Source organism: Urocampus carinirostris, chromosome 20, assembly GCF_059441175.1.
Source record: "Urocampus carinirostris isolate Australia breed hairy pipefish chromosome 20, RoL_Ucar_1.0, whole genome shotgun sequence".
NCBI lineage: Eukaryota > Metazoa > Chordata > Actinopteri > Syngnathiformes > Syngnathidae > Urocampus > Urocampus carinirostris.
The window spans coordinates 4,763,646-4,791,276 of NC_142368.1; the positions used below are offsets into that span (position 1 = coordinate 4,763,646).

Sequence of the window (27,631 nt, forward strand, 5' to 3'; positions counted from 1 at the left end):
GGTGTTTGCTAAAACTAAGACCAGAAAAAAGTAGAAACAAATATGGTACATTTCAAAGTTGAATAATATAACTCAAACAATAATCACACTGTTTTCAATTTAGCAACAAGACGTCAATGTCAAAGAGTTTTACATTTTACGAGGTTAGAAACGCAACATTCAGCCGAGAAAATGTGACGTGTCTTTGCGTTTAACCCGGAAGTGGTTGAAGCGGTTGTCAGCGAGCTTGTCATACACGACCATAAATCCAATTATTGTAAAAGACTGAATTTAAAATATAAAAGTGAGTAGCAGCACCACTTTACAAATGTATTATGATATTTTAATGTCTTAATTGGTCCGCATTTCGCGTTAATACCTTGTTTGGCGCTGCTTTCGACGGTTAAGATACCTGGCAGCTAGCTTACTCGACTGCCAGTTTTGAATGTTTCACGTTAAAAGTGGTTAAATTGACATGTTTCATTTTGGTCCGTATTTTTATTATTTTATATGTGTTACAGTTAAGTCATTCTTGTTTTATTTATTTACTTAAATCAATTCCCACCCCTAATGCTTTTCCTTGATACAGTATGAGTTAATGTAAAGAGATGGTCTCTAATTTGAGGTCCGCGGGCCAATTATAGCCCGTAAGGTAATAGTATAAGGCACCCTTATGTTGTTTAGAATTTGTTTTTAAACAGTGGATTTTTTTCAGACCATGTCAAGTGGAAAAGGCGAGGTATCCCCTCTACCTAACCCAAACTCTGATACACATCAAGTAGCTTGAGTTTGACATTGTTGATATAAGGTGCGCCGTTGCGAGCTCCCAATAATCCAATTTTTTCTCCACAGAATGGTGACAGACGTGCAGCTAGCCATCTTCGCCAACATGCTCGGCGTGTCCCTATTCCTGCTGGTGGTGCTATATCACTACGTGGCGGTCAACAACCCCAAGAAGCAGGATTGAAGACTAAACAGGTGAGCACAATCTGTGCAACCACCAATTTGATGTTGAGGTCGAATATGAATGAGTATATGAAGGTTTGGTGACAATTGTGTAAAAGATGAAGGCATTGCACCAAGATGATCAAACCAATGGGAATTTCAATTGAAATGTTGGGAAGAAAAACGTACAGAAGACTCCCGGGATACAGCGTTCCTGACTTACAACATTTTTTCTTTATGGTGTGAAAAAAGGTTGATTTTGGGGGGCCATCTTCTTCAATGTATGACATCAACTACAAATTTAGTGCGTCCTAAAGCATGTTAAATTCAAACTTTGCAATTTTTGTGCGTATGACAAGTTGCGTCTCTAAGATGCATGTCTGATATATGCTGACATCACATAAAAAGGTATATTGCTATTAGTTTGCTTCACGGGATCATGAAAATGCTGTTACGCTATTGGCTGAACTCTCGCCCTGAATGCCTTTCTCTTCATTTATTTGAGAATCATGTGCTTTTAGACTTGTTGGTAACACAAGACTGTATTTTTGTTCTATATTCGCTATGGATCTAAGGCTTGCAGTGATGCTAAAGGGAGACGTACACATTTGATAACTATGGATAACAAGGCTTGGGATTATCAAGAAATACGAGGAGGGCCCCTACTCATCGTTATCCTTGCCAAGAATAAGAGATTCAATCAAAAAAATCTAAGTGCATGACAGTCCTCACAAGTGGATTTTTAAAATTAATTTCATTTTTGATCCACCTGCTACTTAAGTCAAGCCAAAACCAAAGGTAAATCAAATTTGATTTTTCATTTACATACATATTTATTAATAATGGTATTTAATTATATACACGTATATACACTTTAGTACTTACACTATTTTGTTATTTTACCTGAAGTACCAGGAGTTCGTAACACATTAGCTAATTATCATAGATGTCTTTCCCCCACTAAACGTCAATTTCACTCTGCGATCCCCACCTCAGAACGGATTCATGTTGTATTGCGGGGGTCTACTGTACGGCATATCTAATAAAAGAAAGGAGATATCATGATGTAATCAGTCTTTGTTCAATTCTAGTGTGCAAATCATTCAAATATAACGACATCAATTGTGTTTTCATTCTACAGATGGGAATCGCCACCACCTGGAAATGAAAACATTCCCACTCACGAAAATGATTTCCTAAATTTTGTGCAGTAGTTACTTTTTCAATAAAAATGCAAAGAAATGGGCTTTTCCTCGACTTCATCTTTGAATTATTTTGGTAAGCACTTCCTTTTGCCTCTTAGATGTGTTGAATTGTTCCATAAGGGTCACATTTTAAGAATTTACAGCAGGCACAGTAAAAACATACAGAGGATGGTGATAAAATACTTTTATATAACTTATTGGTCCACAGAGAAGATATTACATCTTTGTTTAACAAATATAACAGTTGGACAACAAACAAAACGATAAAGCAAACACTTGAAACGTGCATCCACATCTTTTTTTTTTTTGTGCAGTCGCTCAAACGAAAGCTGCCTGACGCTAACAACACACTCTGCTCTACGACATTCAACGTTTTGAAGGATCAGCATTAAAGTAGGCCGGCAACACTGAGCAGAATGAGGCTAGTAAATATCATGCTTGTATGCCAAATAAAAAAAGAGTTGAAAGATTGGTTTCAGCGCCAGTGTTTTACTAAATACATGAATAATTATCAATATACTGCATTTTTTTATGTAATAAATGAAATACTATAGTAGTCGGATGAGTGACTTTGAGAGTCAAGAGAGAAGGGCGGTCCCACCTTCATAGAATAGAATATACCTTTATTGTCATTGTTACAAAATGGGTTAACATATTGTGACAATGAAATTATCAGACACCAGCAGCTTCAACTAATGGATTATTTTTCTGTGGTCGATTTAAAAAGGATTTAAGATAAATGATTTTATTTGTAGATAATTAATTTTCTTCAATTATTGAAATTATAAGCAGTTTGGCTGAGCAATACATGAAATTAATATGATTATTTCGCGATTTTGACAATTTAGAAATGTCCTAAATGTTAAAAGATATTAAAAAAAGATTTTTTTTTTTCCAGATCAATTACAGGAATAATAATCCTAGTTTGGCTGGGGAATAAATGAACTCGATTATTTCGCCATTTTGCTAAATGACAGTTTAAAAATTGTCTAAGTGATATAAGGATCATCAAAAATATATGATTTTTCCTGACCAATTGCTTAAATTATAACCATAGGTCAGCTAGGCAATACATTTAAACTAATTATTTCGTCAATTTGATAATTTGGCTAAGGATGATTGCAGCCCTTTGAGGCTTTTTGTAATTAAATGCTAAACAAATAAACATGACTTGCCTATTCATGACTGGAATTATAACCATAGCCTAGCTGGGCAATAAATCAAATTCATTGGATTATTTCACAATCAACAATTCAAACATTGGCTGAATGGTGAAATCAAAGGAAGAAAATTAAGAGTTAAAATCTCTCAAAACTGGTGATTTATTTGATGTTTTTTGCTGGGTATCTGAATGGTGGAAAATTTGAATTTCGATTTACAATTAATATCAACTACCTGTTTCTGGGCACAAGCTCAATTTGAAGTTAAAACTGATTCAAAAAGGGCAATTATTTGAACTCAATTCAACTTTGTGTTGTATAAGGTGTTATTTCGAAAACAGGTTCAAATCGTAATAAATTACTGCTAAAATCTAGATTTTTCAGCATTTCGCCCAGTCTAAAATCAGAAACACGACTTTTACCAAGCCATTACTGGGTCATTACATTTTCCGGTGCTAAGAAACCCAAATAGTGTTAAAATTTTGGCTCTGAATTTTTTGGGGGCACTTGTTAATCAAGTATTGATGTCGTCACAGTAGAGTGCCCTGCGTACAAACTACAATGAAGGCACTTGGACCCGACAATGACAACAAAAAAACCTCTCAATAATATGGAAATAAACAGCAAACTGACCGGCCCCTTCATTAGGAACATTACAATCTGCTTTCAAATATTATTTTTTCCATGAGGCCTTAAAAAAAAATCAACCCATCGTTTGAGGAAATATGCAGTACCCACAAATCAGCACACGGGGCGCTATTTCACAACGTGAGCTCGTGGTTTGGTCTTTTTGATGGATTTACAAGTTTGAGTCTTGCTTCGCTGCTCAGCAGCAGCTGAAGTGAAAGAACAACAAACATAAAAACATGAAAAATAGGTCAACGGAGAGTTAAAAGTGATGTGTGTTTCACCTGGGATCATTCCATTGGAACGGGTTTTCCCGAGCCGAGCCCCGGTGCCATCGGACACCCCCGTCTTCCTGTTGCGTACCCCTGCGTGTGGCTGCAGCTCGCACCTGAGGGGCCCAAAAATGTAAAATGTATTTTCTGAATTATTAGGGCAGTTATCCACCACGTAATTGAACCGAAGCTCTGGTTTTATCTGGGGGGCCAAAAAAAAACAGATCAGCCCCCCTCTGAAAAGTACACAACCAGTGTCAATGTAACTGAAGCTGGGAATTTACTGGTAATCAATTTATCAATTTTTACATATAACGTAGCAGACAGTTGAATTATCATTTATAATAACGTATTTTGTAGAAGAGTAATTATTTATCCTTATTTAACACGCAATAAGGCTGAGGGTTTAAATATTTTGCGTACAATATAGCTGCAAATTTTGATACTGCTGATAATTTAATTAATTATCATTTATTTATTTATGTATCATTATTTGAATTACAAAATAGCCAAACCAAATTCATTATTCATGACTCATTAACATTATGGTAATCAAGATTTTATTTCACATTAACTTATGAAGTAACCAAGAATTATATTATTCATTAATATTTCACATATATGGTAGCCGAAAATGTCATTATTTATCGTTATTTAACATATATCATAGCTGAGAATGTAGTTATCATTATTTAACATATAAAGTAGCTGAGATTCTAATTGTATTTAATGTATAATGTAGCCGAGTAGTTATCATTATTTAAAATCTAATGCAGTTGAGAATATGATTATTATGTTGCATGTAACGCAGCCGATAATGTAATTATCACCATTTAACACATGGCCATTAATTATTTATCATAATTTATTGGATAAAGCAGCTGAGAATTTAATTATCATTATATAAGGCAGTGTTTTTCAACCAGTGTGCCGGGGCCTTGTCCAATGTGCCGCTGGAATTTGCCCAATTTTATCTTTCCAAAAAACCAGGCCATTCAGTATTTTTTGCTATCTTCAGACGAGGAACTGTAATAGTCATCCATATCAGTAGGTGGCAGTATACTTTTTATATACTAATTATCTGCTCATGAGGTAGAGCACAGTACATTTAAAAACTTAGTTTAACGAAGCGATTTAAGATTGCGCTGTAAAAAATAAAAACATAAATAAAGCACATCATTCTTTTTTTTATTTTAAGTATTATTTTGTTCTTTATGGACTAATTATCTGCTTATGAGGTAGTGCAGTGAAATATTTGACGTAACTTCATTTTCAAACATTTTCGACGGATGGTGTGCCTCGGAACTTTTTTATAAATAAAAATGTACCCTGGTTCAAAAAGGGTTGAAAAACACTGATATAAGGGATAATGTAGCCAATAATTATGTGTATTAACAGTGTCCGAAACTCATGACAAAATGTTACCGGACACCAGGGCAGACAACTCTGAAAAGTTTCCTGCCCCGCCATAAAGTTGCCTGCCCCATTTTTCACAACTTGAAACACAATAAGACGACTAATCGCAAAAAAAACCCCATTGTTGCAAAGTGTTAAGGATTGATAATCAGAATATATAACTGATCAACACTTTAAAAATAAGTTTATTATAAATCTACTAACATTTATTGCATATATATGACATCACTGTTTTCCATCTGCCATCAGTATGTACCTGTATATACTCATCTTCATTCATGCAATGTTTGCGTTGTGTCGTCTGCTGCAAGCCACGAGAACTCCTCTTTCCACGATGCTTTTAATGTACGTTTACGTTTTGTAGCATCATCAATTTTGTTAGCTTCTTTTGAATCTTTTTATTCTGGGGCTGAGGTTTTGGCTTGATTCCTAACCACTTCTACATTTTTCTTGTGTTCTCTGTGCGTCTACTTTGGAAAAGTCCGGAAGCACGAAGTTATTCGATGCAGGCTTCTGATTGGCTGCCGAGTATGCAAATTGACAAACGAACCGAAATTTCCAAACCGAACGAAGATTTCGAAATCGGAATAAAGCAAACGTTTGAAAAAGTTGTCGGCCACCCGGGCAGATGTTATTTCAGACACTGGTATTATCTTCACTTAACATATACAACAGTGGAGAATGTAATTATTAAACATTGTTTTCCGTACATTATAGCTAAGAATTTCATTTTGTTATTATTTAACATACAATGTAGCCAAGAATTTTATTATTTAACATTTAATGTAACCTAACTTGACGCTAATGTGAAGAACATTGTGAATCACTTTGGAACCTAAAAGCGCTATATAAATGCAGACCGTGTACCATTATTTTTGTAGTCATGACTCAGGATGTAGAATGCATAGAGTATACTGGCAACATTTTTTTTTGTAATTATGTATTCTAGTATATTTTCAATCAGAGTTTCACTCAGAGACTTTTAACTCGGTTTCTATTAGAATAGGAAAAACAATTCATTTAAAATCAACTAAGTTTACCCACAGTTTAACTTGTTTTCTAGTTAACTAAGTTAAATGTCAAATTAACAAAATAATCTAAGATTTTTTTAGTGTAAACCTGCTCATTTTGAAACAAAATTACTGTAGTTAAACTATTACCACCAAGTTGTGAGCATATAATAAACAAATAGGGATTTGCTGCCACCTACTGATACAAAAGAGACATACAGTTTCCCTGTTGATCACTGAAATACTGCCATAGGTCACTTTGCAAATAATTCTCAATTATTTGTCATCAATTGGACACAATTTGACACATTTTTGCAAATTAGGTTGACTTATAAAAAAATTACCTTTTTGTGTGTAGTATGATTAAAGAACATTGTCACTCACTTGCTAATTTTGACCGAGGTCAGGATATGCTCTGATTCTTTAGTAGTCTGTTGCAGAAAACAAACCTATATGAAAATGATAATACTAATTTTTATATACACAAGAGTGTAATCTGACCGCTGCAGAGGTGCGATGACCCGCGTTTCGGTTTCCTCTCCCGCTCCGTCCTCCCGTTCGGGCGGGTAGAGACGCTTTGGGCCAGGCTGCAGACGGGCCTGCTGGGAGGTCCGCGCAACCCAGGCCTGCCAGGCACACAGAAAACCAAAAAAAGCGACAAAGCGGGAGTCAGACGCTTAGTAATTATTTTAGAAACTTTTTATTTTCTGAGCAGCAAAAAAAAAAAAAAAAAAGAACATTGGAGTGGCTTGTTACTGACAATTGGCACCCATGAGTACAAGAAAAGGCAAAAAACACTTAGAAAATAGCTTAAAGTGACTGTGCAATAATCCACCATGAGAGGTCATTGTAGCTTAGAATAGAGCTGAATTCAAAGAAGACACTATAGTAGCCCGACAGATACCATTTAGCAAAATTTGGACCTTTTTTTCCATATTTTCTTGTGTGAGGAAGGACATGAAAACTCGTGTTAATCCACGTAACGACGACAAAAGACCGTGTGAGCTGGATTCCCTCGAAGCAGCTGAAAAGCGAATAGCAGGAGTCGGTCAGGGCTGATGTAGGCATTTAATGTTAGCAGTTAGTGGAATAAGCTACTAAAAAGGTCAGTAAAATATTGTGATAGCATTTTTTATTTACATGGAGCAGCTAACTGTAACAATAGTGGCTAACAGCGAGCCATAGCCTGCAGCCAATATGAGCGGCTAGAAAAGAAACAGTGGAAAAAAGTGAGATATGACTAGCCCCAGGTGCCCTAATCAAGAAACTCTGTGACGTTAGTTTCCATGACCAGCTGTGTAAGGTGAGTGACACATAAGGATGGAGCAGAAGCAGCTAACAATAACAATAGCTGCTAGCGTTGAGTCTTAGCCTGCAGCTAAATGGCTAACAAGAGTGGCTAAATAATGAAACAGTGGTAGAAAGTGGAAGTTTCCTGGACCTAAGGACTAGGTGACGTTTGCTTGTATGACCAGCTGTGGTAGGTTGAGTGACAAGGAAGGATGAAGCAGGAACAGCTATCAATAATAATAGATGCTAGTGGCGAGCCATGGTCTGCGAAGAAGATGGCTAAAATGAGTTGGAGAAGGAAAACAGTGGGGGGGAAAAAAGGGGAAGATGCCCGAATCACGGGTCTCCACGAGCATTGGATGCAAGACTCTGCTGTAGCAGGTTAAGTGGCCGTTAATTGCAAAAACATACAGAAACTAGCTGGCTTTGCAAAATGGTCATTCGGGCTTCCGTAGCAGTAAGATGGTGGCCAAACATGTAAGCTTCTATAATTAAAATGACGAAATATGACAGATTCCAAACAGACTTTTAACATAAATGTGACTTCTCACATTTATCTTGAAACACAGACAATGAAATTGAAATAGCTCGTTGAGAAAAAACACAACAATCTCATAGGCACCATATTTTTGGATCACACTATAATTTGGCAATTTTATAACAAAAACGTAATTTAAAAAAAGGCTTGTACCCATTGCTTAAAACACCCGACAGAATTAAAAAAAAAAAACACAATAAAAGGACAGCGTGTATTATTTAACCACTAGTTGGTGCTGTATAGTGCTAAAAATGTGTTTTTACCACTCGGAGACCCTACGTAATAAACACTGTCCCTTTAAAGTCTTGCATTGCCACTTGAATTGGACAAAACCTAACAAATCCCTAACAGTAGCTTAAGCAGCTAGATAAATATGTACCTTATCACCATTTCCTCTTGAAAATTTATGTGGCACTTCACATTTAAAACAAAATAAAAATACCACTAATAAAACAGTAAAATCTGTGGGCTACTCAGGTGTTTGTAGGGAGCTACCTGGTGCCCGCGAGCACCATGTTGGTGACTCCTGGATTATTATACTTTGTATTGCACTTAAGTAAAAGGAGCAAAACATAAAAATTCACATTTTACGTCAATTGAACAATGAACAATCATGACAAGTATCAAACTATGATACCATAATTTTCAAGACCGATACTAAACACTCAAATCTTAAGTAGTCTCTGATACCGTTAGCACACATAATTCCCTCCTGTCTGCTAAAATGACTGTTCATTTTTAAATAAATACATTTAAATCAAACATACTTTTCATATATTTGTAATTTACCGTTCCTTTTGTTCCATCTTTCTGATGGATAAATAGCCACTAGAGGGCAGTTAACAGACACTGTAATTTAATATAAAAATACTGGTATTAATAATAATAATAATAATAATTTCCTTGTATTGTCATTCTGTGTAACAATGTACACAGAACGAAATGTCGATTGCATCTGACCCGATGCAGCCGCAGCCAAGAGAGGGCGCCGCCGACCACTTTTTAAGTCTTAGGAATGACTCGGCCGGGGCGCGAACCCGAAAGCACCAATACTGATATTTAGTGTAAAACTTATCAGGTGCTTTATTACTAAAAGTTCATTTTCATATTGGCATTGGTCCTAGGTAGTTGCTAGTATATGATCAGCTCAATAGAAATTTAAAAATGTGATAATTTAGTCCTTGGGTTCCGGGTTGCCGGCAGGTTGGGGCCCCTGTTTGGGGGGCGGGGACAAGCCTGGGGATGGGCGGGGGTACACACCTGCCATACCGGAGGAGACGGCCACCACGGTTGCCGACGACGACGAAGATGAGGAAGACGAGCGGGGGGGTGAGGGCGGAGGAGGGGGGTGAGCGGGCGTGTTGGCGGGGGGACGATGGACGGGGCGGTGTTGGGGAGGGGGGCGTCTCTTCTCCGCAGTTTTGCTGTCTGCGGAGACAGACCACATGCAAGTGTGGGGGAAGGGCATGCAAACATTTTTACTGAGTCACTCCTCCGAGGTCGTTCATCGTCCAATCAAGAATTGGCAAAACATCAATTGAGGCGTTAACTCACCTTTACCGGGCCCGACCGACTTGTGGCTGCTGCTCCGGCCCCCGCTGTGGGTAAGCGTCCGCGCGGGTGGGCACACAAAGGTGAAACTGGTGGAGTTAGGGGTTTTGGGCGACGGCGTCAGGCTGGTGCTGCTTTGGCTGTTGCAGCGTACTCGTCCGAAGGGCGCCTCAGTGGGCGGGCCGCTCATGCCGCTGCCAAAATTGGGTTCAAAATTGAGACACCATGTCAGAGGTCGGGAACCTTTTTGAGCCAAAGAGTCATAAAAGCAAAAGTAATTTAAAAAGATTTTGAGAGAGCCATTCCATATATTGAGACAAAATCCAACGAAACCGCCAAACCCGCTCCTTAGACAAAAGCCAATTCTCACCGCATTTTTTCACTATGTGAACATTTGATGATTTAATTATTCATAAAAAAATAATGCCAGAGCCTATGTCCCATATCAATAATATACCACTTAAAATGTGTCTCCCTCACTCGGTAACTTCAGAGATTTGAGTCTCATTTTGACCGTCATTGTTGTCCCAAGCAATGGTGCAAGCAAAGTTCTCTTGTAAAAATGTCACAAAATACTGCAAACAAGAAGGATATCATTGTATGTACGTTCAACGCAGACTGCACTGAGCGAGAGACTGTGGGAGTGCCTTGCAGTGTGTGCAGAGATCCTCCCATCTCTCCAGCTCACCCAATCAAACGCTCTGAGTGGTTTTCTCGCGTTTTCACGTGTTTACAGTGTTTTTCAACATAAAGTATGTCAAGAGTGAACATATATAGTTTATTGAGCTTCCATGAAAAGGGTTTCTTAGCGGAGGGTAATTTGGTGTGACACCCTGACTGTAAACTGTGGTTGAAATAGGGCCCTTTATATCCTGGACTGAACCAAGTTCGTGGTATACACCAAAATCGGGATCAAGTCACCCATCTTACAAACACAACACAGAAATGTCAAGTTTTATCTGCGAGCCAAATCTACTCATGAAAAGAGCCATAGACGGCTTGTGAGCCATAGGTTCCCGACCCCTTTCCCATACAGTGGAGTTCAAATATTGAGTCCATCATTTAAGTTCTTAAATGTAATCCCAAATTCTCAAACATGCAAGATGTGAGTAAATAGTACATGTTTTTTGTATAAAATCTATTTATATGTCATCACTATATGCCAATTATTTTCCAGTATAATGCATTTTGAGGGCAGTCCGTCTTTAACATCCGGAGCTGTGACATCATCAAAGGAACACCAGCCCAATCACAAGCCAGTCTGCTAACGACAGGCGGATCACCGCCAACGGGGGTGCACTGCAAATATACATTAAATGTGCTGGATGTTTTGTATATATCCGGCTAAACCATATTCATTCAATCTGGTCTGTTTCCTATCCAGGTTGACACAGTAAAATCAAGCGTCTCGCAATAACAGGTGAGTGTTGTCGCGAGCAGTTTGTGTAAACTAGATGCCTGCACTGTCACTAAAAACAGAGTTTTGTGCTAGAGTGAAGCGCAAATACACTAAAAACTGAAGAATGCAGTTCAATAGGGAATATACAATACATCTAGATCAGGCTTAGGTGATATTTGCAGCACGAAACCTATATTTTACAACAGTAAATAGTTTCACTCAATAGCACTTTAGTATGTATTGTAGTATTCCTGTAACTGGAAGACCGCACTTTTGTGGCCGCAATCCATTATCCCTGGTCGACTATTGCTGAGGGGAGGGGCTGGCAGAGCACATTTTTTTTCCCGGTTCAGGTTGCTGAAGGGCGCCACTTTGCCCCAGCTAAAACAAACTGCACTCTTTTGGGTGTGAACCATTATTCACAGTCAACCCTTACTGAGAGCAGAGGGCTGAGAGAACAAGTTTGTGTCTTGCATGGTGGCTTTTTCATTTTTTTTCATTTTTTTATGCCTAAAGATACCAGCACCTGCGTGGCTGCGATTCACTATCCCTGGTCGAATACTGCTGCGAGACGAAGGCCGGCAGAGTGCATGTTAAAACGGGGGGAGCTACTTTTTGGATTTTCGCATATTACCATTTACTGCAATAAACTGGGGATTACAGGATACATTTTGATAGGTTGGTCGTTTTGGTTGTAACATTTCTCAGGATTCACTGTGTGAATTTAACTTGTTTTTCTATTCCTAAATATAAAAACCATCTTTCACTCACACACACACACACATGAAGTAACGTTTCTATAATCAGTCTAATTGCATCTTTTGTATGTTTATCAGTCTTGTACTCTTTTATTTTGAAGTCGCATTTCCGGTGTATTTATCAGTTTCCTGTGTTAAAGAAGTTAACTAGACACACGGGCGCGAGTAGAGTGGCCGGAGCCCTGGCCGGGGCGAGTGTGGCGGCCCCGATGGGCCACCGGACAATGCTAATAAATTTATTTACCTTAATGCTTGTTTTTATTTGTTTAATTCTACCAACATAGAGTTTATATAAGTTTTAACTTTATCAATTTATACAGTGACACCTCAGTACTCTGAGTACCAATGAGTAAGACCAAAACATTAGAGTGACAGTTTTCTAATACGTTTCAATGACAAAAATAAATTATTATCCAATTATCAGAATTCTTGGTCACAGTGTCTATTTTTGGACTTTAAGAGACATTGTCTTGTCCTAAATAAACAAAATGTATACATAATGTAATCAAAATGATATTCTATCGAGTAGTTGGTTAATCGTTTTGCTCATTTCAAATACTTTTTTTTCTTGTAAGAAAATATTTCTTAAAACAAGTCAAATTAACTACCATTTGCTAGAGAGACTCTTTTGTCCTATTTTATCTTGTTTATCAAATGAAGATTTTCAAAAAAAGGAAAAATATATAGAAAATAAGCAAAACTCACATGTGGTAAGATTATTTTTTTGAGGTACACAATTTGAAAACTCACTTGAACAAGGTCTTGGGTGGAGACGTCTTTCCGTGTAGGGGGGTCTTGCCCTGGGGGTTACCCCCGCTCTTGCTGCTGCGCACGTACCTGAGCACCCACGCCCTTAGGTTGCTCAGGCAGTTGTGCTCCGAAAGCACCAGCCGGGGCCACGGATTGCATTCGGCCATGTCCAGCGCCGAAATGGCCACGGCGCGCCCCACCTAATGGAGGCAACAATTGCAGATTTTTTTTTTCAAAGCCCCGGTGTGCATTATACAGCCATACCTAGCGGTGTGAAAACGTTTCATACATTTACCACAACGCTATTGAGTCAAATAATGAGGAAAAACACATGCACTGACATCGTTAGCCACCAACCGAAGCCCGGATGACTATTTTGCGAAGCTAGCTTGTCCCAGTGTTGATTTTAGCAATTAACAGCCTCATACTTTCCACAGCTGAGCCCTGCATCTGATGGTCACTAAATGATTCAGGGATTTTTTTTCCTCTGTTTCATTTTCTAGCCACTCATGTTAGCCACTTGGCCGCAAGGTATGGCTCAAAGCTATCTCCTATTGTTATTGTTAGCCGCTCTTTCTTTGTTTTTCAATGTTACTGGCCTTCCACAGCTCGACCATAATCCATTCCAGAACCCTGTTCGAAAACCGATTTGTTCGATCGCCGAAATCATTTTTCTCATTAAAAATAATGTAAATCGTTTTAATCCGTTCCAACACCCTGAATGTTTACCTTGAATGTTTAACGTAACATAAAGCTAACCCAGGCTAATCGTACGTCCGCGTTATCGTAATCTTCCGTACGAAAGATTACGCTAACATGAACGTGTAAAAATAAAAAAATCAGGTCGTTTACAAGTCATTTAGCACCCGGGTCTCCACAACAAGTAGTGAGCGGTTCATTGGAAAGGGGGCTGCGTTCCAACACCCTGAATGTTGGGCTCCGTTCCAACACCCTGAATGTTTACCTTGAATGTGTAACGTAAACATAAAGCTAACCCAGGCTAATCGTACGTTCGCGTTATCGTAATCTTCCGTACGAAAGATTACGCTAACATGAACGTGTAAAAATTAAAAAAAAGGATAAAGAAAAGAATTATGATTAGGATTTCTTATCTTTGTGGTAGTCAGCAGAAGGCGCAGGTGGACGGTGGGGAGAGGGATGGAGGAGGAAGGAAAATTATTGTTTGGAAGGATTTTCTTTTCTCTTAAAATACCGATCTAATGACACTTGCTTCTGCCTTCTTTTTACCACTTTTCTAAAGTGACTCATGACAGTGTCATTAAAGTCATTTATGACCCTGGTGGCTGCAGCTTCATTGGGGTGGTGGAGTTCGACGAAATCTTTCATTATGAAAATCATCAAAAGTTTTTCAACCTCTTCCAAAACTTGCGGCCGTTGCTTGCTTGAAGCACTCACTCGCTTAGCCACATCACTAGATTAGACTTATTCTTTAGTATCGTACTGATTGTAGATTTAGCCATGCTGTATTCCCTAGCAAGACCAGACACTCGCACACTTCCTTCATATTTAGCTATTATTTCTTTCTTAAATGCAATAATTGTACGCACTACTTCTCTTTTTTCACCTGTAGCAACTTTGCTGCTTGCACTGACTTTCTTCGGAGGCATAATTAGGGGCTAAAACACTTGGTACACCTATGTTAAAAGCGAAAGCAAAACGATGCACGTCCGCACGCGATAACAGTTGGTCACGAAAAGAACGATCTACACCCGTATGCCGCTCAGCATCACACCCTAGCGTATGCACTCACGCATTACCGGCGTTCGTACTCCGATTTTTTGACCTAACAGCGAAGCAAGAATTTCTTGAAATTTTTGGTCGGACTCTGATTTGTTCGAACTGAGAGGCGTTCGAAAACCGAGGTTCCACTGTATATGTTTGTTTGTATGTTTGTTTGCATTCCTTAAGCCACTAGGGGCAGCATTGCCTGTGGTGTGTCTTGGGCAAGTGCAGCCTGGTGGTGCCATACCTGTTCAAATATCTCCGGCGTGTACTTGAGTGGGAATATAGGCATCATAGGAGGCGTGGCCCGCCCGTCGTCATGGCACGCAGGTGGGATGGGGTTCAGAGCCTTTCCCGTGTTGTAGTTACACTCTAACGTGTAGCTAACAAAACGTCAAAAACGTATATGAAATATTGTAAACATGAAGCGGAGGTGGTCAATGAGCGTCACCTATGCAGAATTCCGATGGCTTTATACATGGCGACCCGTCCGCTGCCTTCTTTGGATTGGCCGTCGCGCTTGTCGCGGGCGTACATGTTCTTCTCGGAGAAGTTGCAACCCTGGAAGTCGAAGTGCGGTGAGTTGATGGCGATCAGCCTCGGGTACAGCATGTTCTCCACCTGGATACAGACAATTAAACTAGCATTATTTTCAAATTGCGTCTTTTTTCTATTAGACAGTTTTCCAAACTAATTACACACTATTACTCATAAAATTGGTGGTAAATTGCTTAGAAGTACAAAAAACATTTTAGAGTTGGGGTACTGTTAACATACTGAGAAAACAAAGATGTAAAAACTTGAATCATTAGAAATCCTGGTATACATAAAGTGCACCATTTTTGTTTTGAAAGTGGTTCTGAGACCATGGTATTTCTTATAAAGAACTAAAATACTGTATTGATTGATTTCTCTAAAATTGATTGTACTGTTTGTTCAAAGATGTATTCGTAAAGTATTGAACTAGCTTTTTGTATTCAAACCGAGAACACCATCAACAGTAAAAGTGAACATTTCTCGATTTATTTTCAATTTTCGTAGTTTTTATAGAGACCGCATTTTAAGTAATTTGCGAAAAACCCACGCAGGCACGGGGAGAGCATGCAAACTTCGCACAGGCAGGCTAGTAGATGGAATCGAACTCTGGACCTCGGCACATTGAGGCTGCACACTAACCACCCATCCGCCGTGCCGCTTTATACCTATAATCATGATTACAATAATTGTAACAAATTACAATAATAATATAATAATAATAATATAATAATTTCCTTGTATTGTCATTCTGTGTAACAATGTACACAGAACGAAATGTCGATTGCACCTGACCCGATGCAGCCGCAGCCAAGAGAGGGCGCCGCCGACCACTTTTTAAGTCTTAGGAATGACTCGGCCGGGGCGCGAACCCGAACCTCCCAGTCTCAAAGCGGGCGCCTTACCATCTAGGCCAATAACACTTGATTAAATTTTTCTGTTAACTTTGGTATGTTGCAATGCAAAATCTAGCTTTTCCTGGAACTTTTACTTGTTTTAATGCAATTGAAAAAACAAAATGACCTCAAAAATCTGAAATTTCGCTATTTTAGTTGTTTTGGGCTAAGGTTATCTATAGTTAGTGTCACTGTAGAAAAATTAGATTTATTCTAATTTATTCCTTTTCCTTAGTATGTTTAAATGTATATTTTCAAAGCAACGTTTATTGTGTTAGAATTTCTTGTGAAAAGTAAGAAATGAACCCAGAAATACTTTGCCAATCTTTATATGGAGATGGGCACCACCAGACTGTACTTGCCTAAGACACACAACATGAAATGATACACCTACAACCTGTGTGGTTAAGGGATCTAACCACAAGGCAACCATATAGACATAACAGGGAATTTGTAATCCTAGAAAAGTTATTTTTAGTTAAAAATATTAGCTCGTTTGAATTTACCTGCTGGCTCTCATCCGGCAGATTATTTCCATACATGAAGCAACCCCGCTTGGAGGCGTGGCCATGCAAATCCACATAATAAGCCACACCCCCATCTATAAGCGGAACGGCTTCCTGCTCCTCTTCTTTGGCTTCTGTTTCTATTGCCGGTTCCTCCTCGGACAGATTTTGCGGTACGGCGGCAGTGACCATCTCCGAGGATTTGCCGACGTTTTCCTTAGCCGTCCAGCCGTCTTCCGCCGTTGCTATGGTGACATCGGGCCGCGAGAGTGTCTCGTCCTTTTCCACATTGCGTCGGTTCAACGTAATTTCCAGGGCGGTGAGGGTGGGGACTTCATGTTGACATGCATCCTCAGGTTGAGGAGGAGGAGGGAGTGGAGCGTGTGCAGGGAGCGTCTGCTTGTTGTGCAAATGGTGGTAGAGCAGCAAGGTTCTGGCAGCGTAGATAGACGGGTGAAGCTCGGGGCTAGGATTCAGGTATTGCCTATTCAGGTTCACGCCTTTTGAATCAGTCCTACACATTAAAAACAAACAATTTTACTATTTCAAGCTGCTTTGGTACTAAGTGCCATCTGTTCTGACCTGTAGTGTCCTCTAATGACCCCATCCGGGTTGAGCATGGGGATGAGCTTGAAAACAAACATGTTTCGCAGAGCGTGGGCTCGAGGGTCATTTTTCCGAAGGATAAAATCCAGGAAACCGTTGAAGACGAAGGAGGACGGCGTCTCCCCGGGGTGCACGCGGCTGCTCAGGAAGAACACCTGATGGGAGACGAGTGCAAAAGTAATCAAAAACATTATTTAGGATTTTATAGGAGCAGATGTTTGATTAATTCAATACCGCACATATTAGATGCAAAATGGAGGTATGACAGATAATCCCGTCAATAGTACTGAATGGGAAATGGAAGTTTGCCATCTTTAGCTGCTGTTGAATTATAGAAATATGTCACTGCCTACACTTAATCACAATTGTATAACATCTTCATTTATTTAGACGTTATTATGTAACTTCAGTTGTGGGTTTTTTAGTAGCCAGGAGTGGCCTTGATCGCCATTGTTACTTCTCCTCCTGTCTAATATTGTAAAGGACTTTTCTCACCCTGGGCAAGACTCTAAGCATACCTTGCAAATCCATCTTTCCATCCATTACCTGCACCGCTTATCCTCAGTAGGGTCGCGGGAGGTGCTGGAGCCCATCCCAGCTATCTTAAGGCACTGGGCAGGGGACACCCTGAACTGGTTGCCAGCCAATCGCAGGGCACACAGGGACAGACAACTCACTCGCTCATTCACATCTAGGGACAATTTGGACCGGCCAATTAACCTGACATGCACGTTTTTTGGAATGTGGGAGGAAGCCAGAGTGCCCGGAGGAAACCCACGCAAGCACGGGGAGAACATGCAAACTCCACACTGGAGGTTCGATCCCATGACCTCAGAACTGTGCCGCACACGCGCTAACCACTGCGCCGCCGTGATGCCCACCCTGTAAATCATTTCAACTATTTATTTGTACGTTCTTTTATCTCATCTTTCTTTTTTGAGTCTTTATTTCGTGTTTAACTTGGAGTGCCATGTCTAATCTCATTGTAAACAATATTCAGTACATCGTTATTGATAAAAATAAAGTTTCAATTGAATCAATGACTATGAAGAAAATTCTATTAAATCTCATCAAGTAAAACTGCCCATTTGTATTCATGTTAGCAAGATACAACTGATTTCTTCGGGCAAAGGTTGAGCAGCTTGAGCAACCGTTTATGCACAGTAGGACAGTGCTCTATTCAACTGTGGGATCACTTTAATGTTCAACCTTGTGATTGATTTACAATAAGCTTGTAGTCTGCTCTTTTGTGTAAGAACGATGGCAAGTCACCTTAGACATTGCATTTGCAAATTCCTACAGCCATTGTAATTTATGGCATTGTAATGCACGGAATATTCTGTAAGTAAAACCTTGGAAATAGTTGCTCATCCTTTTTCAATGATCATTTTATCGAACCGATAACCGGGAATCAAGAGGAGCTTTCTTCTTCACCGCTGATGACACCGAATGAAAAAGTATGTGTTTTCCTACTTAAAAAATAAAACAGACTACGAAAATGTTCCTGCTTTGCGCTCTTCTTACCTTTTTGTTGTGGAAAGAGTGAGGTCGAGGCACGTCTGCGTCCGGGAAGAGGTGCGGCAGCCGAGGCTCGCGTTCGTCCAGCATGCCGCCGCAATTGGTCACAGTGAGGAGGTCCACGCGGTTGCCGTCCAGAGAACGGCACAAAAGCTCCCGACGGTAGTAAATCTCATCGGGGGGACTAAAATGCACATATAAGGATCAGGTATCATCTTCTAATCTCAAAACATAAAATTGAATTCACTTAATAAATGCCAAAGGTGCAATTTCAGATTATTTGCGTTAATAACATACACTTTATTTGACTGATCTCGTATTTTTCCTCTTTTACCAGGGGAATAATAATGTAATTTTTGTATTCTTTTATTTTGTGCATATATAATATGAATGTATTTTGTGGGTCTTGGAAAATGTCAAGATAATTTTGAAAAAAAAAATGGTTGGAGGTGAATTATTTAGTATCTTAGTAAGGGTAATTATTTATTTGGAAGATTGGATTTTATTTCCTTTTCCTTTTTCAAATGTTTGCTCTTTTTATGTTTGCAAGCGCTTCTTTTTCCAATATTTGTTTTAACCCTCATTTTAGTTTGAAATGTACAGCGTATTAAAATAGTTAACATACACTATTTCAGAATTGTTTAACGTTGTTATTATTGTGTTTCTATTGTTATTAATTTTGTCTACTGCTAAAGTACATTACAAATTCTTTCTTTTTCTGTAAATATAAATGTAAAATAAAATTAGATTTTCAGATATTTTTCAGACAAAATTTTATAGTCTAAAAAAATCCCCCAAAAGTATTGTTTATATATTTATTTAGAAACAGGATATTTCTTATTAAGAATGACCAAATTGATTTGACCTGTTAGTTTTTTGTTGTTGTATTTAGTTAATAATCGTATCAAATGTATTTAATATGAATTTTATTGACTAATTTATTGTATGTAGGGTTGTATTATTTTTACTTACTGTCATTTATTTTTATTTCTATATTTTCTTACATTTGATCACTTTGTTTTTAATTATCATTTTTATTACATACATTTATTACATGTAAAATATTTTATTATTATTTTATATTCTTTTTTCTTTTGTCTATTTTGTTATTTTAATAACTTTGTATCTTTTTTATGATTCAATTTTCATTTTAAATTCATTCTAATACTACTCTTTTTTAATCACCATTACACATCCACACAAATGACTCAATAATTATACCTATGTTGCGATTGTAAAGTATGACCTATTTTAAAAAACAAATTGTAAATCTTAGTTACCTTGCAGGGCCCTGGTGCTCAGAGTGTGGGTGGCTCTCGTCCAAGCGACGTAGCATCTCCTGACACTCGGCGTACGAAAACGGGAAACAAAAGGAGAAAAACGTAGTGACGCCTCGGACGTCTGGAAGACGGTGAGTGAAGGACAGGAAGAACTGGTTGCGTACGACCTGAAGATGAAAAAGAGCAAATGATGTGTTTCTATTAGAGGTAAGATCGGGCTTAAACAAATCCGACCTCACCCGGCCCGCAAGTATTTAAACCCAAACCAAACCTGACGTTTAGCTTGATTGGCAGAAAAAATGTAAGATTTCTTAAGGTTAAAATAATGTACATATTTTATCGCTGGGACACAGAATAGGAGGCCAGACAACAAGAGTCTAAGAGAGATCTTAATGCACACTTGCTTAATGACGCAGAGAACTACTGCAGCCTTGGCCAATAAGAATGGGGCTCTTTGCCTCATCATATTTTCTATATACTGTGGCTCTTTGCCTTGTTTCATGTTTAGTTTTTTTGTGTGTATTGAGAGTGGACACTTTACTTGAAATCAACACAAGAACAATACTTGTTGTATTGTAAGGAAAGGAGTGTGTTATGGGAAATAATATGTTTTTAATTGTGTGTGTTTGTGTGTCTGTCTGTCATGGCAGGTCAGTGCGTGGTGTGGCTCTTTGACTCTCACAGTTAAAAATTTTGGCTCTTTGTGTCAAACTTGTTCGCCACCCCTGCTCTAGGCCTTAAACAGATTAATGCAACTCAAATAAATGAGAAAAGATATACAAAATTGTTATTTCTATAATCAGAAAATCTAAGGAAATGACCAAAGAGCAAAAACACAGAAAATAAATTAAAAAATATCATTCTTTATTTTAATCATTTGCATCGAAACACATTGCTTCAAGAGGCATTGAAACAAAATAACATTTTCAGGAACCCGGTTTTAGAATAAAAAGAAGAGGCCTGCTGTAAAGACTAATTTAACATAATACATAAATAAGCAAGATACATAGAATATCACGTTACTTACTTAAATGATAACGAACAAAAACCTGTTGAACCTGTGAAAAATCTGTTAAGACCAATATTACAAATAATAACTGAACGAAAGTTAAACATGCTGAAAAATAAACCTACTAATAATCAAAAATCACTTAAACAAGAAAAGAAAAGCAGGATAACACTATAATTTTCAAATAAATACCAATAATTCAGTGTAAATACAATAAATGTCAAACATGAGCAAACAAATATATGTTACAAATTGTGCAAAACATACGTTGAGCCATGTTTCGGTGACATTCTCCACTGATTTAGCCCGCTGCGCATGGCGAAAAGAGGAGAGGTGGATAAATAAAGGCAGCAACTCAGCCGAGGGACGGAGCGGTGAGGAAAAAAAAGCAGCGAGAGAGGAGCCGTGGATTTAAAAAGAGCTATTAAACTCACAAAAAAGGCCACGCTGAAGCGAGATGCTCGACGCGGCCTGAAGCCCCTACTAATGATGTAGATTATATTTTAGGCCCGCCCCGACCGATATTTCAGTTCGGGGCAGGTTAGGGTTTAGGATCTTACCTCTAGTCCATATCGATTGTGTCACTACTTCTGTAAATCTTAATTACCTCAGTGACTGGTCTATCTCTGATCCGCTCCCATTTGTTCTTCCCCGGAAAAGTCCGGACCAGAGGCGCCATGCCCTGACTGTACAGCTTCCTCTGGTTGTTCATGTTCATCAGGTTGATCTTTAGCAGCTTTCCCGCTGCGATCCCTTGCACGCTGAAGTGAAACCATGACCTATAACACACACAAAAATAACAATTTCTTCAGTACTACATGATTTACTAGAGAAGCAGAAGAATTATCGGACAAATATAACGTCACAGACCGATGGAAAGAAAACCCACAATGATTAGTCACTGGACGTCACGCTATAATCAATCAGCTGGCATTTCTTATCATAAATATTCTAAGCATGTATTTGAATTCCCATATAAGTAGTATCACAACTTGGTCGTGTCTCCTCTCTACTTCTCTGTAATGGGCTCGAGGCACCGGATAGCGAAGGCTAAGATTAGTTGCATGGAAATTCCTCAATAGAATATATTTTGATTTTCTATTGCACAATTTGACCGTGTCTCCTCTCTACCTCTCCGTAATGTGCCCGAGGCATCGGAGAGGTCAGCCAAGAGTGGTTGAATGGATGTTCCTCATAAAAAAAAATATTTCGATGATATATAAAAAGTCGTTGCACAACTTGGTCCGTGTCTTGTATCTAACTCTTCATAAAGTACATGAGGCACTAGAGAGCTCAGCCAAGATTGGTTGCATGGGTGTACCTCATTATAATATATTTTTCTTTTTTTATAGCAGTAGTAGCATTACTTTGTCTTGTCTCCTCTTTACATCTTCATAATGTGCATAATATACTGGGGAGCTCAGCCAAGATTGATGTTCCTCATTAGAATATTTTTAGATTCTTTGTGGAAGTAGTATCGCAACTTGGTCATGTCTACATTTTCAATATGTGTGCACGGCACTGTAGAGCTTGGCCAAGATCAGTGCTGATCCGGCTGTTGTGATTGTACTTGCTTCTGAACATAAGTGAGTACATTGTCGTGCTTCTCTATATTCTGATTTTATATAGGAGTTGTTTCACAACTTGGTTGTGTCTCCTCTCTACCTCTTCATAAAGTGCGTAAGGCAATGGGAAGCTCGGCCAACATCAGTGCTGATCAGGGTGTTGTGATTGTACCTGCTTCTGAACTTTAGTTTGTGCATGTTCTTTTATATATTTTGATTTTTCAGGAGCAACACAATTTGGTTGTGCCTCCTCTCTACCTCTTCATAATGTGCACGAGGCACATGAGAGCTTGGCTAAAACTTGCTCATTGAAATAAGATTGACAGCTTGTTGATTAATATTGAGAGCTGAGTCTGAAAATGAGTCTCTTAATTGCCATAAAGGTTTTATTTTTTTGTAATAGACATACACAATGTTTTGTACTCTATTAGCAAATCATCGCTGCCATAAATTTGATTTTAAAAGTGCCGCTTCGAGAGACTGCTAACATGAATACAAATTGGCAGTTTTGCTTGATGAGATTTAATAGAATTAGAATTTTCTTCATCGTCATTGATTCAATTGAAACTTTATTTTTATAGATTTATGTTGTATTGAATATTGTTTACAATGAGATTAGACATGGCACTCTAAGTTAAACACGAAATAAAGACTCAAAAAAGAAAGATGAGATAAAAGAACGTACAGATAAATAGTTAAAATGATTTACTAGGTGGGCATCACAGAGGGGCAGTGGTTAGCGAGTATGCGGCAAAGTTCTGAGGTCACAAGATCGAACATCCTGTGTGGAGTTTGCATGTTCTCCCCGTGCTTGCGTGGGTTCCCTCCGGGAACTCTGGTATCTCCCACATTCCAAAAACCTGCATGTTAGGTTAATTGGCCGGTCCAAATTGTCCCTAGGTGTGAATGAGCGAGTGAATTGTCTGTCTCTGTGTGCCCTGCGACTGGCTGGCAACCAGTTCAGGGTGTCCCCTGCCCACTCCCCGAGGATGGCCGGGATGGGCTCCAGCACCCCCGCGACCCTACTGAGGATAAGCGGTGCAGCTAATGGATGGATGGATGGATATTATAGTTATTAAATTGACAGCAAAGATAAATCCACTAATTAGGAAATAGTCACATAGTGTGACTTTCAGTATTTTACCTTTTTATCAGTAGGAAAGACAGTGATGGTGCATCGCTCATATACATCTTTTCTAGTGCATTCACCTGTTTCCGTTTTCGTTTTCCGTGCCGGCGCAGTCGGGTTGCGTCCACACGTTGAACTCGTAGTCGACACCTGAGGCGGATGCGGCGAGCGCACCGATAGGAGCGCTATCGTTGAGGGGGCTCGGCGTGCCCTTGTGCACTTTCTCCACGCGAGCGAGGTTGCCGGAGTCGAACTTGGAGCTGAACACCACCGTGCCGAAGCGAACCTCCATGACGGCCTCCTCTTAGTTCGCTCTCGCACGCAGCAAAACCCGATCAACCCTGAAAGGAAAAAAAAAGACAAGTTCAAGTCAATGGAGATGAGGATGGACTTGGGGCGGGAATTTTGCCTTAGTATAAAACGTTCTTCACCCGAAAGACCGAAGTATAAACACAGCATCATCCAAAAGGGACCCATGCAATATTGTATTATTCAAACTACAGCACTATCCCGAATAATGCAAAAAGATAAACTACCTGAAGTCTGATAGACTGAAAATATTTAACAAAATTAATACCGATTTTCCAAAAGTTCCCACTTTAACATGTTCAACAAATTAAAAAAAATGAACGTTACCAAAATATTCTTACACTCCCAAATATTGTCTTTTTTTTCAGGAAGAGGACAGTACATCATCATTCATTTTTATCATTAAAGTATTTTAGATTTTAAATGTATTTATCATTCAAATACATTTTTCTAGATCTTATTTTTAAAAAAGCTTGACACGAACATTAAACAAAAGCTTCTTACACTCCCAAATTATTCTCAAGGCAGAGGGTGGGAAATTATTTTTGATTTTTATCGTGATTTTATTTTAGAAATTTTATTTTTATGATTTTTTTTTTAATTGTTTAAAAAAAAAATAACGTCACGAGACCATACTATGAAACTCTGGGTGTGAAAATAGAGACAAATAACAGCGACACCCACAGGCGGGGCAGAAACCTACATGACCAGAACACATTCAACTATATAATGGTAAGCCGATAAATTATAATTTATTTTTATTGTGAGTTTATTTTGGAATTTTTTTTAATACGTTTTATTTTTTTTCTCATTATTATGAAAAAATAACGTCACGAGAGCATACCACGAACCACTGGGTGTGAAATTATAAACAGTTAACAGCGACACCAACATGCGGAAAAAAGGATTACATGATCGGAACACATTCAACGCTATCAGGGTAGGATGGTTAATGATTAATCTTTTTTATCGTGAATTTATTTAAGTTTTTTTCACGCTCAATTTTAGAACGTTTATTAAAGATAGCATTAATTGGAACGCGTGGGTGGGCGTGACAATATAAACAGATAACAACGACACCCACAGGCGGAATGAAACATTGCACCACCAAAGACACATTCAACCGCTGTGATGATAATAATTAACAATCAAATAATGTGATAAATGTGACAATTTGACTAACCAGCTCATGTTTGTCTTAAAAGACTCAAAATTAGCCGAGGTTCGATCCAAAAGTACAGCTGATGAACAGTCCCTCGCGTTCGCTCATCCACAGGACAGGATATCAAACTGTTTTGATTAACATCCAAGACAAAATATAAAATTTTTGAAAAAATCCGATGATCGCGTTGCCTGGACCTTAAAAGCCGTTTGACGTTACTAAGCTACGAGGGACAACTTAGCCTCTAAGCTAGCGCTTGTTGCTAGGTAAAAAAACACTACATTCGCTTCGCTCCTCCTCTGCATTAATATTACCGCAAATTTCCTCCACGTCACATGATTAAATATCAAATTTATTCGATCCCCAGACGATTAGTATCGATTTGTTTTAAATACATGTCTCCGTCCTTTAAATTAATTAAATAAACCACTTCAATGGTCGCTGCGCCCGATGCGTTCAAAAACCTCATGGAAATATCAACACTTGTCGCGGGGTGCGTTCATGGACCACATGTATTTTGTGATCTGAATTTTCAGTTGTCCTTCGTTCAGTTTTACGGGATTTTTATTTTTATACTTTCTACGGTATTAAAGCAACCTCTTAATCTGTGTTCAGTCTATTGATTGGCTTATTTTCCGTTTTTTTGTCACAGTGAACCCTCGCTGTAACGCGGTTCGTTTTCCACGGTCTCACTACTTCTATGATTTGCATCGTGCATTGTCCATCCATCCTTTATCTGCACCGCTTATCCTCAGTAGGGTCGCAGGGCATCGTGCATTGTGTTCTGCTGTATTTATGTTAGTGTCTTGTATACCTCCCACCACCAGAGGGCCCAACTGGCGTTTTGAACTGGGCACAGGTGTTTCCAATTTATCACACACGTGCGCCCAGTCATCCTGAACCCTTTAAAACACGGGTGTCAAAGTCATTTTAACTCGGGGGCCACATGATAGAACAAACATTCTGTCGAGGGCAGGACTAGTAGATTAAAGAGAAAAAAAAAGATAAAGAAATAAGATAAAAAGGGAGGGACAAAGAAAGAGGGCGGGACAAAGAAAGAAAAAGAGAGAGCGGGAGAAACAAAAGGGGTAAAAAGTCATGAGAGAGGGGGAAAAGAAAGGGAGAGGAAGAAAGAAATCCAAAGAGAAATGGAAAGACAGAAGGAGAGAAAAGAGAAAAGAAAGTGCGAAGGGTAGGGAGGGAGAAAGAGAAAAGAAAGAAAAGGAAGTTAGAGCAAAATAAGTTAAAAAGACACAGAGAGAGAAAGAGACAAAGAGCAACAAAGGAAGAGAAAAAGAGAAAACAAGAGAGTGAAAGAGACAGAGACAGAGACAGAGAGTGGGAGAAAAGGGGTGAGAGAGAGAGAGAGAGAGAGAGAGAGAGAGAGAGAGAGAATACAAGTACGGTGTCTTTGCTTGAGGCACCTGGCTTTGACATGTTTCAACCTGCAGTTCATTTTTCTCTTGCGCCTCTCTGAGTGTTATCTCGCAGGGCTGATTTGGCCCGCGGGCCGCCTGTTTGACACATGTGCTTTAACAGGACATTTTTACAACAAACTCTGGCGGGTCCTTTTGAGTTCTCATGCCACCCTCCTAGTGTCGTTTTCACCACCATACCAGGTTTGTCTGTGTCAGGTTCCTTTGTCACTTGCATCTTCCGGTTCCAGATTTTTGTCTCGGTTTTTGCTTTTGAGCATTTTATTCCTTGTTTTCGTGCCCACCTGATTGTTTGGTACTTTGATAAATACCATCCTTGTTTTGAGCGCCTGATCCTGCAGTGTCAGACTCCTCCGCATGGGTCCGTCATCACCAATACCTATTATTCGTTATTGTGATCTTTATTGTCAATTATTCTATCTGCACGCATCGAATGACTTCCTCTCATGCAATAAATAAGACACAAACTATAACAATTAGATCAAAACAATACAAATATGCATTAAATGTAATAAGAATGTAAATAACTGTTGGGGCGGCAGTAGCTCAGGAGGTAGAGCGATCGTTTTAGGATTAAGGGATCCCAGTTCGAATCCCGGCTTGTTCGTGTTACATGTCAAAGTGTCCTTGGGTAAGACACTGAACCCCCAATTACCCTCAATAAGCAGGTTAGCGCCTTACATGGCTGCACAGATCACGGCCGCTATTGGGAAATGTGAAGCACAATGTAAAGCGCTTTGGGAAGTCATTGACTTGAAAAGCGCTATATAAATGCAGATCATTTCATCATTTCACATTTCATTTCAACTTTACGATTGGAAAGGTAAATACATTTTAAATATAAAGAAAAAGTATGCATGTTTTATCTGATAATTAAGGAGTAGATGGGGGGTCATTTTGCAAATATTTTAATTTATTCATGAGTGTATGTATTAAAAAAATGTCAATTTTATCTGCTCACCTCTTTGCGACGGGTCATATATATTTTATTTGTTTTTTTGTTAACCCGTGTGAAAGTGTCCCTCTGATGTAGCCACG

At 38.9% G+C, this 27,631-nt stretch overlaps 2 protein-coding genes across 7 annotated transcripts; one reads left to right on the forward strand and one right to left on the reverse strand.

Annotated features, from left to right (window-relative positions):
• Positions 1-156: 156 nt before the first annotated feature.
• On the forward strand, positions 157-2,599 carry ost4 (oligosaccharyltransferase complex subunit 4 (non-catalytic)). 2 transcript variants are annotated; one of them, XR_015848236.1, is made up of 4 exons: positions 157-283; positions 832-957; positions 2,066-2,202; positions 2,444-2,599. XR_015848236.1 is itself a non-coding variant. In XM_088324671.1 (2 exons), the coding sequence occupies exon 1, from the start codon at positions 833-835 to the stop codon at positions 944-946; it is 114 nt and encodes a 37-aa protein (XP_088180797.1). In that variant the 3' UTR covers positions 947-957; positions 2,066-2,181. The 2 variants fall into 2 exon arrangements, 1 of the variants encoding a protein (XP_088180797.1); XM_088324671.1 differs by lacking the exons at positions 157-283; positions 2,444-2,599 and having other exon boundaries at positions 833-957; positions 2,066-2,181.
• On the reverse strand, positions 2,286-27,616 carry agbl5 (AGBL carboxypeptidase 5). Of its 5 annotated transcripts, none has more exons than XM_088324663.1 (16): positions 27,555-27,616; positions 23,767-24,027; positions 21,600-21,771; positions 19,984-20,150; positions 18,710-18,887; positions 17,162-17,340; positions 16,580-17,093; positions 15,095-15,264; positions 14,891-15,026; positions 12,901-13,100; positions 9,997-10,187; positions 9,703-9,870; positions 7,116-7,240; positions 6,999-7,045; positions 4,201-4,304; positions 2,286-4,125 (listed from the first exon to the last, which is right to left on the reverse strand). In XM_088324663.1, exons 2-16 carry the CDS (start codon positions 23,976-23,978, stop codon positions 4,046-4,048), a joined length of 2,643 nt encoding a protein of 880 aa, XP_088180789.1. In that variant the 5' UTR covers positions 23,979-24,027; positions 27,555-27,616; the 3' UTR covers positions 2,286-4,045. The 5 variants fall into 5 exon arrangements, 4 of the variants coding, with proteins under 4 accessions (XP_088180789.1, XP_088180788.1, XP_088180790.1 ...); XM_088324662.1 differs by lacking the exon at positions 27,555-27,616 and adding an exon at positions 25,179-25,603; XR_015848235.1 differs by lacking the exon at positions 27,555-27,616 and adding an exon at positions 25,179-25,603 and having other exon boundaries at positions 4,081-4,125; positions 9,703-9,866.
• Between the last annotated feature and the right edge of the window lie 15 nt (positions 27,617-27,631).

Bases quoted from the DNA above. Each gene is read 5' to 3' on its own strand.
- agbl5 (XM_088324663.1), bottom strand. From the start codon at position 23,978: ATGGAGGTTCGCTTCGGCACGGTGGTGTTCAGCTCCAAGTTCGACTCC. The intron at 21,772-23,766 runs GTGAATGCACTA...TGTGTGTTATAG, and splicing joins GAAAACGAAAACGGAAACAG to GTCATGGTTTCACTTCAGCG. The intron at 7,046-7,115 runs GTCAGATTACAC...TTTCTGCAACAG, and splicing joins GTCATCGCACCTCTGCAGCG to ACTACTAAAGAATCAGAGCA.
- ost4 (XM_088324671.1), top strand. From the start codon at position 833: ATGGTGACAGACGTGCAGCTAGCCATCTTCGCCAACATGCTCGGCGTG.